General features: G+C 36.7%; 1 protein-coding gene across 1 annotated transcript in view; it reads right to left on the bottom strand.

The window, feature by feature from the left end:
• TBC1D15 (TBC1 domain family member 15) overlaps positions 1-18,626 on the bottom strand; it is a 124,481-nt gene that overhangs the window by 45,172 nt on the left and 60,683 nt on the right. The window contains 2 exon segments of the mRNA XM_073215602.1: positions 3,672-3,882; positions 14,215-14,353. Of these exon segments, the coding sequence (XP_073071703.1) occupies positions 3,672-3,882; positions 14,215-14,353 (350 nt within the window).

Below are 18,626 nucleotides of genomic sequence, written 5' to 3'. Positions count from 1 at the left end.
ACTATGAACATAAAGAACAAGGGCCTTTAATATCTGCCTAATGATCTGATAATGGGAGACGACTTACACAAATTTGGGACTTTTTTTTATATTGGTGACTGTTCATTGGAGTATCTGTATTCAACTATTTAGACTCAACATACACTCTCTGCCGAACTGTACTGCACAATGCCATTGGGCATAATTTACGATGGTAGGGTGCTTCTTTTCAGCCTAGGGTACAGAGGGACCTTGGAAAGAAAATAACTAACATACTCTGCTTACGCATTTCAGACCACTTAGGGCAAGAGGGTACTGGACCCAGTGTCACAGGAGACTACACAATGCAGAAGTCGCTGATATTAGGGGTGTAGCTTTTGAAGGGCTTGCTCCAGAAAGCCATCTTCTCCCCCAAGAACATTCACATCTGGCTTACCATAAACTTAATAATAAATCCCAATAGGAAGAGATAAGAGAACAAAGTGTAGGGAGGTCAGTCTCCTCTGCTAGGTTGTTCTCTTTGACCAGGTCATTTAAGGTTGCAACTAATTACTTATACTCATATCCTGTCCCACTTTACCCTCATTTTAGTTAATTCCATTCTTTCTCAGAGCTTCCATTAATTGACACAAAAACCTTACACAGTATCTGATTATATGCTCTCATAGTGCTATATACCTCTTACTCAGAGCACTTACTACAGCTGAAATTTTACATTTATTTATATAACCAATGTTTCTCTGTCCCACAATAGTACAAACTCCATGAAGGCAAGGGCCAGATCATTGATTATTGCTCACTTTCCAGCATTTAGCCTGGTGTCTTAATAGAAGGCCTTCAAAATATAAAAACTGTTGAATGAAAAAAAATCATAGGGAGAAAAACCATTCCCATGCTTCATGTTTCCAACTGGAAATATGCACTTCCACTAAAAAAAAAAAGAACCCTTCGCAAGGACAAATCTGACTGAGGGAGACCTGTTGTTGTCCAGAAGTGACAATAAATGCATAATTTCAAAAATAATCTGGGGTAAATTATTATGATCCTGCTTATCTAAGCCTCACCAATAATACTTTCATCACCATCTGATTCTTATATTTAGTTCCCACTTGTTTATAAATACACAAAAGGAAACAAAGCTTCACTTACAGCCCTCATTAACCTCATTAATCTCACTTACACCACCAACACAAATTCAGACACACATACCTTTATAAGCACCTAACTTACTGTTGAGTCTATCCTTGAACCCATCCAGGATAGAAAACTCTCTGCCTCTTGAGCTAAAACTTACTTCCTTCTAATTTCTCTTTGGAGTCATACAAATCTACAGTGTATTTCTTTAACAACCCTTTCAAAATGTTTTGTCGAATTGGTAAGTACCACCCCATTTTATTCACTCAACTAAGATTACTGAAATGTTATGTGCCAGGCACTGTGTCTAAGAACTTAGAAGAAAATGCAAACAAAATCCCTGCCTTTATGGCTAACATTCTAAAGCAGAACATTAAAAAAAAAGTAAAGACAAAATTATTTTATTCTGTTAAGGGCCATGAAGGAAACCAACAAGGGAATGAGACACTGAAAAGGAATGGCAGTGGGAACCTACATTACATGGAAAGAGGGCATCCAGAAAAGCCCCTCTGGACTGAGACCTCAGGGATCAGACAGGGGAGAAGACTGTTCCAGGCAAAAGAAAAATCATATATAGGATTCCAAAACAAGAATAGGACATTTCAGAAACTAAAAGAAAACCATGTAGCTAGAATATAGAAAAGAATGGCATGAGACTAAAGTTCAAGACATAAATAGACCTAAGATAAGGTAGTTCCTCAAAGACCATAGTGAGAAGTTTGGATTTTATTTAATGACGCACCCAAACTCTTCTTCAAGTTAAATCCCCATATCCTTCTAATGTTTTTCATGACACCATTGTGATCCCTCTCATTACACTGTCATCTCTTCCCTGTAAAACAAGTTAGTCTAACACATTTAAAATACAGTGCTTAAAACTGAGCCTAGTTCTCTAAAGTATGATTATACCAGTAAAGGGTAGAGAGGGATCATTCCATCCTACATACTATGCTGTAATCAACAAAGTTTCAAATCGAATGAGCTATTTTGTAAGTTACATCACAACAGTGATACTGAGTTTGGTATGCTGCTAAAACCCCCAAGTCTTTAACATATGCTATTTAATAGTCAAATCTTCTGCCCCAATCATGACATTACCCCTCCTGAAATCTACCCAACCTATTATATAGCCTATTCACAGCTTCCCATTTCAACATTCAAGATGCACATACTACCAACCAGGCCTGAATCTCTTATGGTTACTGGTACTGATGTGCATGCTTAGTGCCAGCCAGGGTGGTCAACACGGAGGGCAGAGAATTTCATTTCAGAAAATACAGACAGCATCTTCCAACTTTTAGATCACTCTTAGCTTTTTATAACCAATGAGGCATAACATTACTCCGTGATGAATTAAAGACATAATTAAGAAATTAACAATCATCCCTACAGTTGCCTAAGCTAAAAATCTCAACTTCTCCCATTCTCACCTCCACATCAGTCACAAAATCTAACCCGCAATATTTATTCAATACTTCTAATTTCATCTCATTCTCCTACTTCATGCCACTGGCCCTTACTTAGTTCTTGGGCTTCATCTTTAGATTTGGTGCCCTCCCTTCCCCCAACTGAGGAGACCTGTGATCTGAACCTCTGCTCTGTGACCACATCATGGCTTGCATTCTTCCTGCCATCTAAAACATCCCTTTCTCTAACTGTCCTTCCTTCCCATTCATGCTATTGTTCACTCATTTGTCTGGCCTCAACTTGGATGTTACTTCCTCCAAAAAGTCTTCCTTGGCTCCTACTTTCCGCAGTCTGAACGAGGTACCCTTCCTCTTTTCCTGTATTTTTGGAAGTACAAGTTTCCAAAGCACCTTGTACTTCTTCCATCTTAATTTTTGCATTTTATTGTCATTTCCTGGTCAGCATCCTTCACAAGACCACAGACTCTCAGATATCTATGAGCATGCCTGTTTTGTTCACTACTAAATATCAAGCAACTGGCACAATGCTCAGAATGTAATAGATACCCAAAATATAGTTTTTAAGAGTGAAAGTGAGAAAGAGTATGTGTGTACAAATGCACATAGGTGAATAACTGAAGACACAAGATTCTGAGAAAGTGAAAACCTGTCTTTCACACTTGCAATTTTATAAACTTATAAAAGGCTCTATGTCAGGCTTAAGTAAGGTTTACTAAGTCTTCTTACTTAAGCCTTCTAAGTAAGGCTTTAAGTCAGGCTTAGACTTGCCTGACTTAAATTTGCAACATTTCAAATAAAACTCTATGTTTAGCAGAAACTACATAATAAAAGGTAAATTAGATAAACATACAATCCATAAATCATTCATTTAAATGTATATAAAAAATATTAGATCACTCTTTTCTTTGTAACAGTAGTAAGGTGATTAAGTTGCAGATCCAAACAACTCAAATGGCAGAATTTTATTCATTCATTCACTCACCCAAAGCAGTCAATATCCCAGAAAAAAACACTATTTGTGCCCTCCACCTACATTTAAGTCACTGACGTCCAACAACAAGTAAAAATAGTTTGCCTTGGGACCAATACAACAACCCAATTTCAATAAGTAAAAAATAACTTGATACTTACTCACACAATACCACATATTTTTCAAGAGAGTCAATCAGCAGTTTGCTATCTCCTTGATGAAAGTGCAGAGCAGGGAGAACGACGTCATCCTTTAGACAGAATACCAAATACGACCAGCCCATACCCTCTTTGTTTTGCTTGATTGATTTCAGGTCTGTCAAACTGAACAGGAATGACCATTTGCTTTTCCCATTTCTATGACTTGGAGCATCTTAAAAACAAGAAAGTGGGGCAAAATATTTTTGTTCACCTTTTTAAAAGGTACTGACAGTGCTCTTCACGACTGCCTAACAGAAATTTGTTGAACCTAGGGAATGACTGTAGCATTCATATTACTATGGCTTCCACCTGTATTAGAGATGGCAACACACATTTTTTAAAAGAATAGTTTTTTAAAATAATTATCCTATTCGTGCAGACTGAAAAAAAATGTTATCTTTATTTAAAATATAAGCTTTGCCCAGAATTGACCATAGTTTTGGAAGCCAGCAGGCTGAATTCAAATTGCAGCACCACCATTTTACTAACTGAATAATTTGGGGCAAATAATTAAATCTCTCTAGGCCTCAGTTTCCTCATCTGTAAAATGGAGATCAATATACTTACCTCCCAGTGTTATTCTAACAATTAGAGATAATACTTGTGAACTAACTAGTACAGGGCCAAGTATACAAAGCAAATACTCAATATTCATCTTTTCAACTCCCCCCCAAATATGAATGGTATGATACTCTTGGAAAGTCATTAAAAGACTAAAATACACTATTTCCTCACTTTCTTTCGCAATTATTTTTACTAACTGCAATGAGTGAATGTACAAGTAACGTATAAAAAATAACATGGGACTGAATATACAAACATTTTATTTGCAAAAACTCAATGAACAGTGGGGAATTGAGGATATAAAACATAACTAAGTTATAAATGCTTCAAAGAGAGTGAACACATTCAATCTTCTGCTAAATTAGCCTTCTACTCAAGTCAAGACCTCAGTTTAACCAAACTATAGTTATGTAAAACAAAGCATTTTCTGAGTTTACGGGTTGTGTTCAGAACCTTAAAATTCTAGGTTTGTGAACATCACAACAGATAAGGAACATCTGTTAAAATCAAGGACAAAGGAAAAAATGTTATCTTTCTTCTAATACTTAAAATTTCTAATCATAAAATTCCATTTAAACTCAGACATAAGCATGTCACGTCTCTGAAATTTAAAAAAACTTTTCTCTAAAGTGATTTCCTAGGAAATGTCAGACTATCCTGTTACTCAAGACCTTCATTAATTCTGTCTCACATTATCAATTCCACAAAGGTAAACTGCCTAGAAGATACCCGCTTACAGAACCTGATCGAAAGGTAGATCAACTGGTCCTGACCTTCATGTATGTCACCTTCCTATATAGTCAAGAACACTATAACTCATCACTATCACCTCCAATGAGACTCCTAAACTGACTCAAAGAAATCCATATCTTACCTCTACCTGTAAGGAATGCAGGTACCAGCACCACTTCATAGATACTTCATTTGAAAGGCAGCCCAGAAAAGATAGATAATTAACTGACCTATATGGTGACCTGCCCAAATACCATACCAGTTCAGACAGTAAACGCATCTCTGGGTTGGTATTAGATAAAGTGGCATGTGTCCACTAAACTACTTACATATACATCATGTTTCACTGGATACTACAAAGCTCAAAACATCACTACAGGCTAATATCGAAGTGAGAACAAGTCTAGAACAACATATTCGTAAGTCATTTCAGTATGAATATACCTGGGCTACCTACAAAAGACACATACTACTAGATTATTGGCAAAGATCAAAATAATTTTTGTAGCTAAACAGCAATAAAAAACTAGACATACACAATTTTCAAAATTAAGGTATTAAATACATAAAAGTATTTAACCCAAATTAATGCAAGAAAATCATATGGAGAATATTAAATAATACATTCAGGCTAAGAGTTTGTGCGTACTCAAAAGTAAAAATTTTATGCAGATTTTCCCTCATTATTGGAAGAGATACACATTACATATAAAATCCAATAGAGGAGGAGGAGCCAGGACGGCCACGTGAGTAGAGAAGCACAAATCTCCTCCCAAAAACATACATATTTTTGAAAATTCAACAAATACAACTATTCTGAAAAGAGACACCAGAAGACATAGGACAATATCCAGGCTACATCTACATCTGCAAGAACCCAGCACCTCACGAGGGGGGGGTAAGACACAAGCCGCAGCCCAGCAGGACCCAACCCCCCCCTCACCCCAGCTCCCGGCGGGAGGAGAGGAGTCGGAGCAGGGAGGGAGAGGGAGCCCAGGACTGCTAAACACTCAGCCCTAGCCATCCGCACAGGAGCGCAGAAACACAGTGTGTGGGGTACTGGATACTAGATAATCAGAACAGAAAAACGGCAAGAGGGTCACCGCACCCGGTGCCCCTGGAACAAAGAAAAGCGAATGCTTTTTGAAACTCTTAAAGGGACAGGGACCTCACAGCTGGATGGAGGCGTCCCGGCACAATTAACTCCCGGCACCCCAAACCCCTGGCAGGCAGCACAGCTCCGAGGCTCCTCACAGCGATAAACAGCCTCCCGCCAATCCCACTTTGTCGCAGCTCCACCATAGCAGGAGAGGCCACGCCCACAGCAACCGCGGGAGGAGCTTCCCTCACAGTGGCCGGGCAAGAATCAGAAACCGCGTCTGCACACAACTGCCCAGCACAAGCCGCTACAGGTCGCCGTTCTTCCAGGAGAGGAAGGCCACAAACTAGCAAGAAAGGACATTCCCCCAGATGACAGGTGCCAACTAACCACGACTATCTTTATCACCATGAAAAGGCAGAAGAATTTGATACAGACCAGATTAACCCAGACAGTCTCCCCTGAAAAGGAACCTGGGGAGATAGACCTAACCAATCTTCCTGAATAAGAATTTAAAGTTAAGGTCACAACCATGCTGATAGACTTGCAGAGAAATATGCAAGAGCTAAGGAGGGAGAATACAGAAATAAAACAAACTCTGGAAGAATTTAAAAGCAGAATGGATGAGATGAAAGAGGCCATTGATGGATTAGAAACCAGAGAACAGGAACACACAGAAGCTGATGCAGAGAGAGATAAAAGGATCTCCAAGAATGAAACAATATTAAGAGAAATGTGTGACCAATCCAAAAGGAACAGTATCTGCATTATAGGGATACCAGAAGAAGAAGAGAGAGAAAAAGGGATAGAAAGTGTATTTGAACAAATAATTGCTGAGAACTTCCCCAAACTGGGGGAGGAAATAGTTGCTCAGACCACAGAAATACACAGAACTCCAAACAGGAGGGACCCAAAGAGGAAAACACCAAGACACATAATTTTTAAAATGGCAAAGCTCAATGACAAGGACAGAAATTTAAAGGCAGCTAGAGAGATGAAAAAGGTCACCAACAATGGAAAACCCATCAAGCTATCATCAGACTTCTCAATAGAAACCTTACAGGCCAGAAGAGAATGGCATGATATATTTAATGCAATGAAACAGAAAGCCTTGAACCAAGAATACTATATCCAGCATGATTATCATTTAAATATGAAGGAGGGATTAAACAATTCCCAGACAAGCAAAAGTTGAGGGAATTTGCCTCCCACAAACCACAGCTACGGGGTATTTTAGAGGGACTACTCTAGATGGAAGTACTCCTAAGGTTAAATAGATGTCACCAGAGAAAATAAAATCACAGCAAAGAAAGCAAACCAACCAAATAATAACTAAAGGCAAAAAATAAAATCAATTACCCACAAAAGCAGTCAAAGAAAACACAAAGAGCACAGAATAAAACACCCAACATATAAAGAATGGAGGAGGAGGAATAAGAAGGGATAGAAATAAAGAATCATCAGACAGTGCTTATAATAGCTCAATAAGCGAGTTAAGTTACACAGAAAGAGAGTAAAGAAGCTAACCTTGAACCTTTGGTAACCACAAATCTAAAGTATACAATGGCAATAAGTACGTATCTTTCAATAATCACCCTAAATGTAAATGGACTGAATGCACCAATCAAAAGACACAGAGTGATAGAATGGATAAAAAAGCAAGACCCATCTATATGCTGCTTACAAGAGACTCACCTCAAACCCAAAGACATGCACAGATTAAAAAAGTCAAGGGATGGAAAAAGATATTTCATGCAAACAACAACGAGAAAAAAGCAGGTGTTGCAATACTAGTATCAGACAAAATAGACTTCAAAGAAAGTAACAAGAGATAAAGAAGGACATTACATAATGATAAAGGGCTCAGTACAACAAGAGGATATAACCATTATAAACATATATGCACCCAATACAGGAGCACCAATATATGTGAAACAAATACTAAGAGAATTAAGGGAGGAAATAGAATGCAATGCATTCATTTTGGGAGACTTTAACACACCACTCACTCCAAAGGACAGATCCACCAGACAGAAAATAAGTAAGGGCACAGAGACACTGAACAACACACTAGAACAGATGGACCTAAAAGACGTCTATAGAACTCTACATCCAAAAGCAACAGATTACACATTCTTCTCAAGTGCACATGGAACATTCTCCAGAATAGACCACATACTGGGTCACAAAAAGAGCCTCAGTAAATTCAAAAGATTGAAATTCTACCAACCAACTTCTCAGACCACAAAGGTATAAAACTAGAAATAAATTGTAAAAACAAAGAAAAAGGCTCACAAACACATGGAGGCTTAACAACATGCTCCTAAATAATCAATGGATCAATGACCAAATTAATATAGGGATCAAGCAATATATGGAAACAAATAACAATAACAGCACACAGCCCCAACTTCTGTGGGATGCAGTGAAAGCAGTCTTAAGAGGAAAGTATACAGCAATCCAGGCATATTTAAAGTAGGAAGAACAATCCCAAATGAATACTCTAAAGTCACAATTATCGAAATTGGAAAAAGAAGAACAAATGAGGCCCAAAGTCAGCAGAAGGAGGGACATAATAAAGATCAGAGAAGACATAAATAAAATTGAGAAGAATAAAACAATAGAAAAAAATCAATGAAATCAACAGCTGGTTCTTTGAGAAAATAAACAAAATAAGCCTCTACCCAGACTTTTGATTAAGAGAAAAATGGAATCAACACACATCAACAGAATCAGAAACGAGAAAGGAAAAAATCACAACGGACCCCAAAGAAATACAAAGAATTATTAGACAATACTATGAAAACCTATATACTAACAAGCTGAAAAACCTAGAACAAATGGACAACTTCCTAGAAAAATACAACCTTCAAAGACTGACCAAGGAAGAAACAAAATCTAAACAAACCAATTACCAGCAAAGAAACTGAATCAGTAATCAAAAAACTACCCAAGAACAAAACCCCTGGACCAGATGGATTTACCTCGGAATTTTATCAGACATACAGAAAAGATATAATACCCATTCTTCTTAACGTTTTCCAAAAATTAGAAGAGGAGGGAATACTCCCAAACTCATTCTATGAACCCAACATCACCCTAATACCAAAACCAGGCAAAGATCCCTCCAAAAAAGAAAATTACAGACAAATATCCCTAATGAAGGTAGATGCAAAAATACTCAACAAAATATTAGCACACCGAATTCAAAAATACATCAAAAGGATAATACACCATGACAAGTGGGATTCATCCCAGGGGTGCAAGGATGGTACAATATTTGAAAATCCATCAACATCATTCACCACATAAATAAAAAGTAGAAACATCTCCACAGATGCTGAAAAAGCACTGGACAAAATTTCAATATTCATTCATGATAAAAACTCTCAACAAAGTGGTCATAGAGGGCAAGTACCTCAGCATAATAAGGGCCATATATGATAAACCCACAGCCAACATCATACTGAACAGCGAGAGGCTGAAACCTTTTCCTCTGAGATCGGGAACAAGACAGGGATGCCCACTCTCCCCACTGTTATTCAATGTGGTACTGGAGGTCCTAGCCATGGCAATTAGACAAAACAAAGAAATACAAGGAATCCAGATGGTAAAGAAAAACTATTATTTTTATTATTTGCAGATGACAAGATACTGTACATAAAAACCCCTAAAGATTCTACTCCAAAACTATTAGAACTAATATTGGAATTCAGCAAAGTTGCAGGATACAAAATTAATACACAGAAATCTGTGGCTCTCCTATACACTAACAATGAACTAATAGAAAGACAAATCAGGAAAACAATTCCATTCACAATTACATCAAAAAGAATAAAATACCTAGGAATAAACTTAACCAAGGAAGTGAAAGACCTATATCCTGAAAACTATAAGATACTCTTAAGAGAAATTAAAGGGGACACTAACAAATGGAAACTCATCCCATGCTCTTGACTAGGAAGAATTAATATCGTCAAAATGGCCATCGTGCCCAAAGCAATATACAGATTTGATGCAATCCCCATCAAATTACCAACAGCATTCTTCAACGACCTGGAACAAATAGTTCAAAAATTCATATGGAAACACCAAAGACCCTGAATAGCCAAAGCAATCCTGAGAAGGAAGAATAAAGTGGGGGGGGATCTCACTCTCCAACTTCAAGCTCTACTACAAAGCCACAGTAATCAAGACAATTTGGCACTAGCACAAGAATAGAGCCACAGACCAGTGGAACAGAACAGAGACTCCAAACATTAACCCAAACATATATGGTCAATTAATATATGATAAAGGAGCCATGGATATACAATGGGGAAATGACAGTCTCTTCAACAGATGGTGCTGCAAAACTAGACAGCTACATGTACGAAAATGAAACTGGATCACTGTATAACCCATACACAAAAGTAAATTCGAAACGGATCAAAGACCTGAATGTAAGTCATGAAACCATAAAACTCTTAGATAAAAACATAGGCAAAAATCTCTTGGACATAAACATGAGCAACTTCTTCATGAACATATCTTCCCAGGCAAGGGAAACAAAAGCAAAAATGAACAAATGGGACTATATCAAGTTGAAAAGCTTCTGTACAGAAAAGGATACTGTCAATAGAACAAAAAGGTACCCTACAGTACAGGAGAATATATTCATAAATGACAGATCCAATAAAGGATTGACATCCAAAATATATAAAGAGCTCACGCAACTCAACAAACAAAAAGCAAATAATCCAATTTAAAAATGGGCAGAGGAGCTGAACAGACACTTCTCCAAAGAAGAAATTCAGATGGCCAACAGACACATGAAAAGATGCTCCACATCGCTAGTCATCAGAGAAATGCAAATTAAAACCACAATGAGGTATCACCTCACACCAGTAAGGATCGCCACCATCCAAAATACAAGCAACAACAAATGTTGGCGAGGTTGTGGAGAAAGGGGAACCCTTCTGCACTGTTGGTGGGAATGTAAATTAGTTCAACCATTGTGGAAAGCAGTATGGAGGTTCCTCAAAATACTCAAGATAGAAATACCATTTGACCCAGGAAATCCACTTCTAGGAATTTACCCTAAGAATGCAGCAGCCCAGTTTGAAAAAGACAGATGCACCCCTATGTTTATTGCAGCACTATTTACAATAGCCAAGAAATAGAAGCAACCTAAGTGTCCATCAGCAGATGAATGGATAAAGAAGATGTGGTACATATACACAATGGAATATGATTCAGCCATAAGAATAAACCAAATCCTACCATTTGCAACAACATGGATGGAGCTAGAGGATATTATGCTCAGTGAAATAAGCCAGGCAGAGAAAGACAAGTACCAAATGATTTCACTCATATGTGGAGTGTAAGAACAAAAAAAACTGAAGGAACAAAACAGCAGCAGAATCACAGAACCTAAGAATGGACTAACAGTTACCAAAAGGAAAGGGACTGGGGAGGATGGGTGGGAAGGGAGGGATAAGGGCAGGGAAAAAGAAAGGGGGCATTATGATTAGCATGTATAATGTGTCAGGGGGCATGGGGAGGGCTGTACAACACAGAGAAGACAAGTAGTGATTCTATAGCATCTTACTACACTGATGGACAGTGACTGTAATGGGGTTTGTGGGGGGGACTTGGTGAAGGGGGGAGCCTAGTAAACATAATGTTCTGCATGTAATTGTAGATTAATGATAACAACAACAACAATAAAAAAAATCCAATAGAAAATGCCTAACATATTTCCTCACTTAAGGCTCTCATAGTAGATGAGAGAAACACTGCAAGTTGTGCAAGTCAATTCTAGAAGTCCCTTAACCTGAACATAGGCTTGATTGAGAACAGGAACTTTATTTTGTTTGTAACTAGAAGAGAGTGCCTAGAAGAGAGACTAGCACATAGTAGGTATCAAAGACGCATCAATTAAATGAAGAATCTAGTAATAAGTCAACAAAGTCATCTGCAGTTTGGTCTACCACAAAGAGCTAGCTGGGAACAGAAATGGTTACAAAGGAAAACTAACAGAATCCAAGAGTTAACTCAAAATTTCCTTCTTTCTCCTTAAAGGAAAGTAAATAAAACTAATCAGTTTGATTAACTTTACTATAGTACCAAATACACGTTAAAAAAAAACCTCCAACACATGAACATGGAAAAACTGACATAATAGCAGAGGAGTAAAACACAACAGCTCAGTAAATCTCCATATGTCTTGAGTAGAATTAACATCAAGGACATGAAATTTTATTTGGATAGATTTACAGAACATGATGGCAGTCTGTTGTTCTGGGAAGATATATTTTCAAAACATGTTATCTGGTATACAAAAATAAAGAATTAGCAATAGAAACTCATAAGAAGTAAAAGTTAGTCTTTAATAGTCAGTTTTTTAAAGGTTTGTCCCACATTCCCTTTGTGAATCGAAAAAAAAAGTAGAAAGTAAAAATGTGAAGGTTATAATAAACAAAATTAAAATTCCATTTGAAAAAATGCTTTTTAAAAATATAGGAAATGTTTCATAATGGCATAATTTTGAATTCTAAAACATCAAGCTCAGAAAATGTCTCCTTTCAGAAGGAATTTTGATGGAACATAACTGAATAAGATAAGATGGAATGAGATGAAATGGGATGGGACAGAACAGTGCAATGGACTTTATAACTCCTTGTTCTGTTAAATATATGCATGTGTATGCATACCAGGCCATGTTGTTCAAAGTAGTTCTTACTGCTGTGCACAATCATAAACTTTTTAAATATTAGGGAAAAAAATGTCTCCTTACCTTTGACTATATAAGTTCTTTATAAATCACAGTGTAGGGCTGAGCCACATAAGCAGTATTTACATCTGTGTTTTTTCCCTAAATTCCTAAATAAATTCGTGGTTGAAAACCACTAATCTTAAAAAAGATCTTTACTGTCACATCATACCTTTCTCAAATATACAATGCTTCTTGCTTTTATGAAATTCTGAAAATCTACTCCTTCAGTCATTCCTGCAGCCTATTGTCTTCAAGGATTTAGCTACATCAGGCAGCAAGAAACAAAAAAGAGTGATTTGTATAAACCAATCCAGAGGGTCTAATCTAGAGATGCTAAATACAGTAAAATACTGTGGTTTTATCTTTCTTTACCATTTTGCACTGCTCTGGTAGAACATTACCTTTCAGCAGAAAAGGAATCCCAAAAAAAAGAAAAAGAGAGACACACATGCATGAGCTGTTACAAAAAGCTTGTGAATCAGTATTTACTTCTTAACTGACACGTTTCCAAGAAATGATCATACAAAGTATAGCTATTGCATGAGAGTGATTCCCCACACCATACATAAAAATCAATTGTACTTAGCAACAATGCTATACAAATGTAGCAAGAGATTTTTCCAATAAGCTTTGTCCAGCCTTTCTGAATATGGTAAATGTGGATAAATCCTAAATTCAGATGAAAGTCATTAGGAGATAAAATATTCATTTAGTTATCAAAACACAAAGGAATCAATAGACAAGAAATTTTAAATACTACCAAGTGTTCACTATTTTTAAAAGAGACCACAAACAGGCTGGCTATAGGCATACAGGGACTAGCCAGAATCAGGCTGTTGGCTTCGCTCTTTTTTTGTTATCCACAAGCAGGTAATAACCACATAGTAAACATAGATTTAAATATATATAAAGGAGAATAGTCACTGAACGTATCTAAAGGAAAGACTGCAATGAACTGTGAAGATCCCAATAAAAACACTGAAATTAAAAAGGTATGGTTTGGTGGTATATTCCATCTCCCCCTGGTGCTTAATGGTGAAATAACATGATTTTATTTATTTTTTAATTCTACTAGATTAAGAAAAATTTGCATGAGACAACCATAAATTTTTTTCATGTTTCTATTGCCTGCCATTCACAACTATAAAAGAGAGCAGGTCCTTCTAAAGAATTTTTTCATGAAGTTACAACCAACAAAAATAAGAGATGACAAGGGAATATAACTAAATATAAGAGTGATGCACCAAATCACCCTTCAGACAGAGGAAAATTAAAGAGGGTTTTTTTCCCCTGCACTTTTGCTTATATTATACTGTAGCAGATCAGTTTAAGATTTCAAAAGACTTACATACCTCCATTGGTATGTGGCTTCTTTTTAAATGGAACTGTATTGACCATGTCCCATTCTGCCTCATAGCTGTTCAGGTGTTCTGATCCTCGATGAGCTCTCTCTCTTGGAGCCTGGGTCCATTCTACAACTGAACTGGAGTCCTAAAATAATATAAAATATTTAGGGACTAAAAATAGATTTTAATTTCAATCAATAAGACCTTCTCAGATTCTATATAAATTAAGTTTGTAGGCTGTGGCAAACATTACTAGTGGGAACAGAACTTCCTATCCTTTTCTCTCTTGCACATCTTTACCAAAAAAGACAAGGAAAGCTTACCCAGACTCCCTTGCAGTTAGGGGTGACACTGAAATATATGCAAAGGCAACTGCAGCACTTCTGAAAATGCTTTTGTTTTCTTAATAAAAGCCTCTTCCCTCATCCTCTTTTCCCTGCTTTGAATGCATCTGTGATGTCTAAAAATATGACTGCCATCTTATGACCACAGAATTGAAAAAGCAAGAGAACAACTGCAAATAGCTTCGAACCTCTAGACTTCTAGTTATTTGAGGAAAATAGCCAATGGTAGTTACTTTTGTGAGCCATCATTAGCCTTGTATTTCTCTTAATCAAAATTAGCTAAAAGCTACAAACAACACATCTACATGTACAGTTCTACAGATATTTCTATTTTAAAAAAATTAAACCAAAAGTCTAAAATATAATATTAAAAATTTGACTAAATCAGGAAGTTTAACTTTGATACAAGATACCACACATAAGAGGAAGCAAAAATGTTTCCAAAATGAGAAATGATGAATAACATCAGAATACAAAAGCAACTTCTACCATTTATTTAGAAATCAAGAAATATCAAAACAGAAGAGTACACACATTTTATGAATAAGCAAGTCAAAGGAGAAATATGAAGCCACCAACACACAGGAAGATGTCCAACTTCAGCAACAATCAAAGAAATGTCAAGATGGATTTCACATTTTTTACCCCAATTAAAAATAAAATATGGAAGACCAAACGGTCTCACTGCTGATGACACTTACTGACATTCAAAATATGCATGTGTTTTACTGCAATAACTCTCTTTTCATCATCTACCCTAAAGAAATACTGACATATGTACACAAAAAGGCATATACAAGATTTTTCACTGCAGCATTGTTTGCAAAAATGCTGGTCAAAAAAAAGTTCATTAAAAAAAAATGGAAATATCCTAATATCCTCCAATGAAGGAATGAGTAGATAAACTAGGGGACAGTCAATGAAATACTATACAGTAGTTTAAAGACTGATAAATGTTAATATTTATGTATGTTCAATACATACTAGTAAATAAAACAAAAGTTGCAAAACAATGTATGAAGTACAATTAATGCAGCACATGCAATTAGAAACACAAGAAAATTAGGTCTAGACTGATAAATATGAAATGTGTACATATAAAGATCTAGAAAGATACACACTAGACAGACAGATGAGGGACAGGGTTCAACTTTCTCTTATTTGAATTTTTACAGGAACGTATTCACATATTGCTACCGTAATTCTTTTTAAAGAGGGGGAAAAGGAAAATTTGTATGAACAGGAAGACATTATAAAGGCACAAGAAAAACTAAGAAAATAAGGGGGCAAAACAATGAACGAAATTATAGAGTAGAGTGATTTTTCCTCCAGGTCCTTCCTCAAATGTCATTTCCCAGTGAGCCCTCTCTGTTCGCTCAGTTTGAAGAAATGCAACCCCTTCTACCATGACTACCAACTTTACCATCACCAGTGGGGAACATTAAGAAGCATCTACAGAACCCAACCCTGAAGAAAGGCTTGGAATTAGCAGATCAGGTACTTCTGGACATCAGGAAAAAGGTCAAGCTGAAGAAAGGACTACAAACAAAATTTCAGAAGGCTGGAGGCCTAGTCATTAGAGAAGGTGAAACATTATCTCTGGATTAGGAGAAACCAAGCACATTGAGCAAAGGGATGACATATTAAGAACAGAAGAGTTAACTGAAAGTACATTCAGTTCAACTAAAGAGTTGGCACCGACTCCCAGCTCTCTTCCTCCACTCAGAACACTGGAATCCAGGCTTACCCTCTCCAGGCAGGAATTTGCAGATTATGCTCTGGCAAAAAGACTAGCCCAAGAGAAAAGACCTATTTAACATCAGGGATTTCTCCAAACAGACAGCTAAGCCAGCTCACTCAGAATCCTATTACAAAGCCTACCCATACTTACTAGAGTATAAATAATTTTTTGTGTCTGCTATTAAATGTGAGCACCATACTCAAAGATCATCAAACATCAAAGACAACAGTCTACACAAAAGACAAAGTCCCAATGAAATTAAAAAGTCAACTGGAGTCAGCGTACTACAGAAAGATGAGAACATCTAAAATGATGCCCTTACACTCCTTAGAAATAAGGACGGATATAACAACCACAAAGACCAGGATGTTATTTTTAAAAGGGGTTGGGAAAGGGGGTACTCAGAATAAGATGTCTTAGAAATTCAAAATATAGAAAAATGCCAAAGTCAGTAGAAGTACTGGATTGAAGAAACTTCCTAGGAAGTAGAACATACACACATACACTCGCAAAGAATTCAAAATAGGAAAGAAAGGATTAAAAAATGACAGGACCAGTCAAGAAGGCCTAAAGGGTTCCAGAAATAAAGCAGAAAATGAGAGGAAGAAGAAACCATCCCGGAAATAATTCAAGAACATTTCCTAAGAACTAAAGACACAAGTCTCCACATTAAAAGAGCCCATGAGGTATCCAGAAAGATGGATAGAAAAAAGACCATTAAGGCGCACTACCAGGACATCCAGCACGATGAGGCAATCCTAACAGTTTCTAAGAAGAAAAATACACATACAAAAGATCAGGAATCAGAATGCATTAAACTTAACATCAATAAGGGGAACTAGACAAACCTGGGATGATAAGTTTTAAAAATATGTGGGAAAATTTATCTTCAAACTATAAACTGATGATGCCAGCCAAGCTATCAATTCAAAATAAGGACAGAAAAGTCTACAAAAATAAATGTTTTCGTTCCCATGCACACTTTCTCTCAGGAAGCACTGAGCTGCACCAAAACAGAAGGTGGCATAAGATACAGCAAATGGGAATTAAGTATGAGAAAGAGAAAAAAAAGAGTATGGGAAAGAGGCAAAAAGAATCCCTAGGATTACTGCTACAAGGCAAACAAAAAGAGCAAACAGTTCAGAATGAGCTTGTAATAAGACTTCGGGAGAAACGTCTCTAAAAAAGATGAAATTAGATCATCTGAGTGTTTGAGAAGAAATGTGGAGAATGGAGCAAGAGGTTCAAGGTAATATTAGAGATAAAATAGTGCTAAATCTCTACCTTCCATGGACAGAAGCCAACACATAATACACATTGTTAAACACAGAGTTACCATACAACCCAAGATTCCACCCAAGATCCCACTCTGAGGTTTCCAAGAAAAAATATATGTCCACATAGAACTTGGAATGAATGTTCATAGCAGCATTATTTATATTAGCCTAAAAGTGAAAACAGCCCAAATATCCATCAAATGGTGAAGAAATAAACAAAATGTGCTATAATCTCCCCTTAACCAGTTTCACGTTCCATGGTTTCTGTTACCCATAGTCACCCATGGTCAGAAAGGAGATGATCCTTCTTCTGTAATCCTACTCTGTCACACCATCATCAGGTCAATAGCATACGAACGCTACATCACAACGCCTACATCATTCACTTCACTTCATCTCATTACTTAGTGATTTTATTGCCTCACATTCTCACAAAGAGGGTGAGCACACCCACAGAACTTTCATTAAAGCAGACTGCTATAATTGTTCTATTTTATCATTATTGTCCTTAAGCTTTTTCTGTACCTAATTTATAAACTAAACTTTATCACAGGTATATATGAATTGGATAAAAAATAGTATATTCAGGGTTCAGTACTCTCTGTGGTTTTAGGCATCCATCTCCTCCATGGATAAGGTGAGACCTACTGTATATCCATAAATGCAGCATTTTCAGGCAAAAGATAATAAAGGAACAGAATATTGACAGGTGCTGTAACACGAACCTTGAAACATTTTGCTAGTAAGTTCAAGAAGCCAGCCACAAAAGACCACATACTGTACAATTCCATTTAGATGAAATGTCCACAATAGGCAAATGCTCAGAAACAGAAAATAAGACTAGTGGTTGCAAGAGACTGGGGTTAAGTTGAATAAGGGATGACTACTAAAAGGTAACATTTCTTTCTTGGGGACTGATAAAAATGTTCTTAAATTAGATATTGGAGATGGTTGCAGCATGCTGTAAATGTTAAAACCACTAAATTATATACTTTAAAAAGGTGAATTTTATGATTTATGAATTATATCTCAATAAAGCTGTTATTTTTAAAATGG

This window comes from Manis javanica, chromosome 10, assembly GCF_040802235.1.
Source record: "Manis javanica isolate MJ-LG chromosome 10, MJ_LKY, whole genome shotgun sequence".
In the NCBI taxonomy this organism is placed as follows: Eukaryota; Metazoa; Chordata; class Mammalia; order Pholidota; family Manidae; genus Manis; species Manis javanica.
The sequence above is the reverse complement of the archived record's forward strand: the minus strand, read 5'-3'. Positions and strand labels throughout refer to the sequence as shown.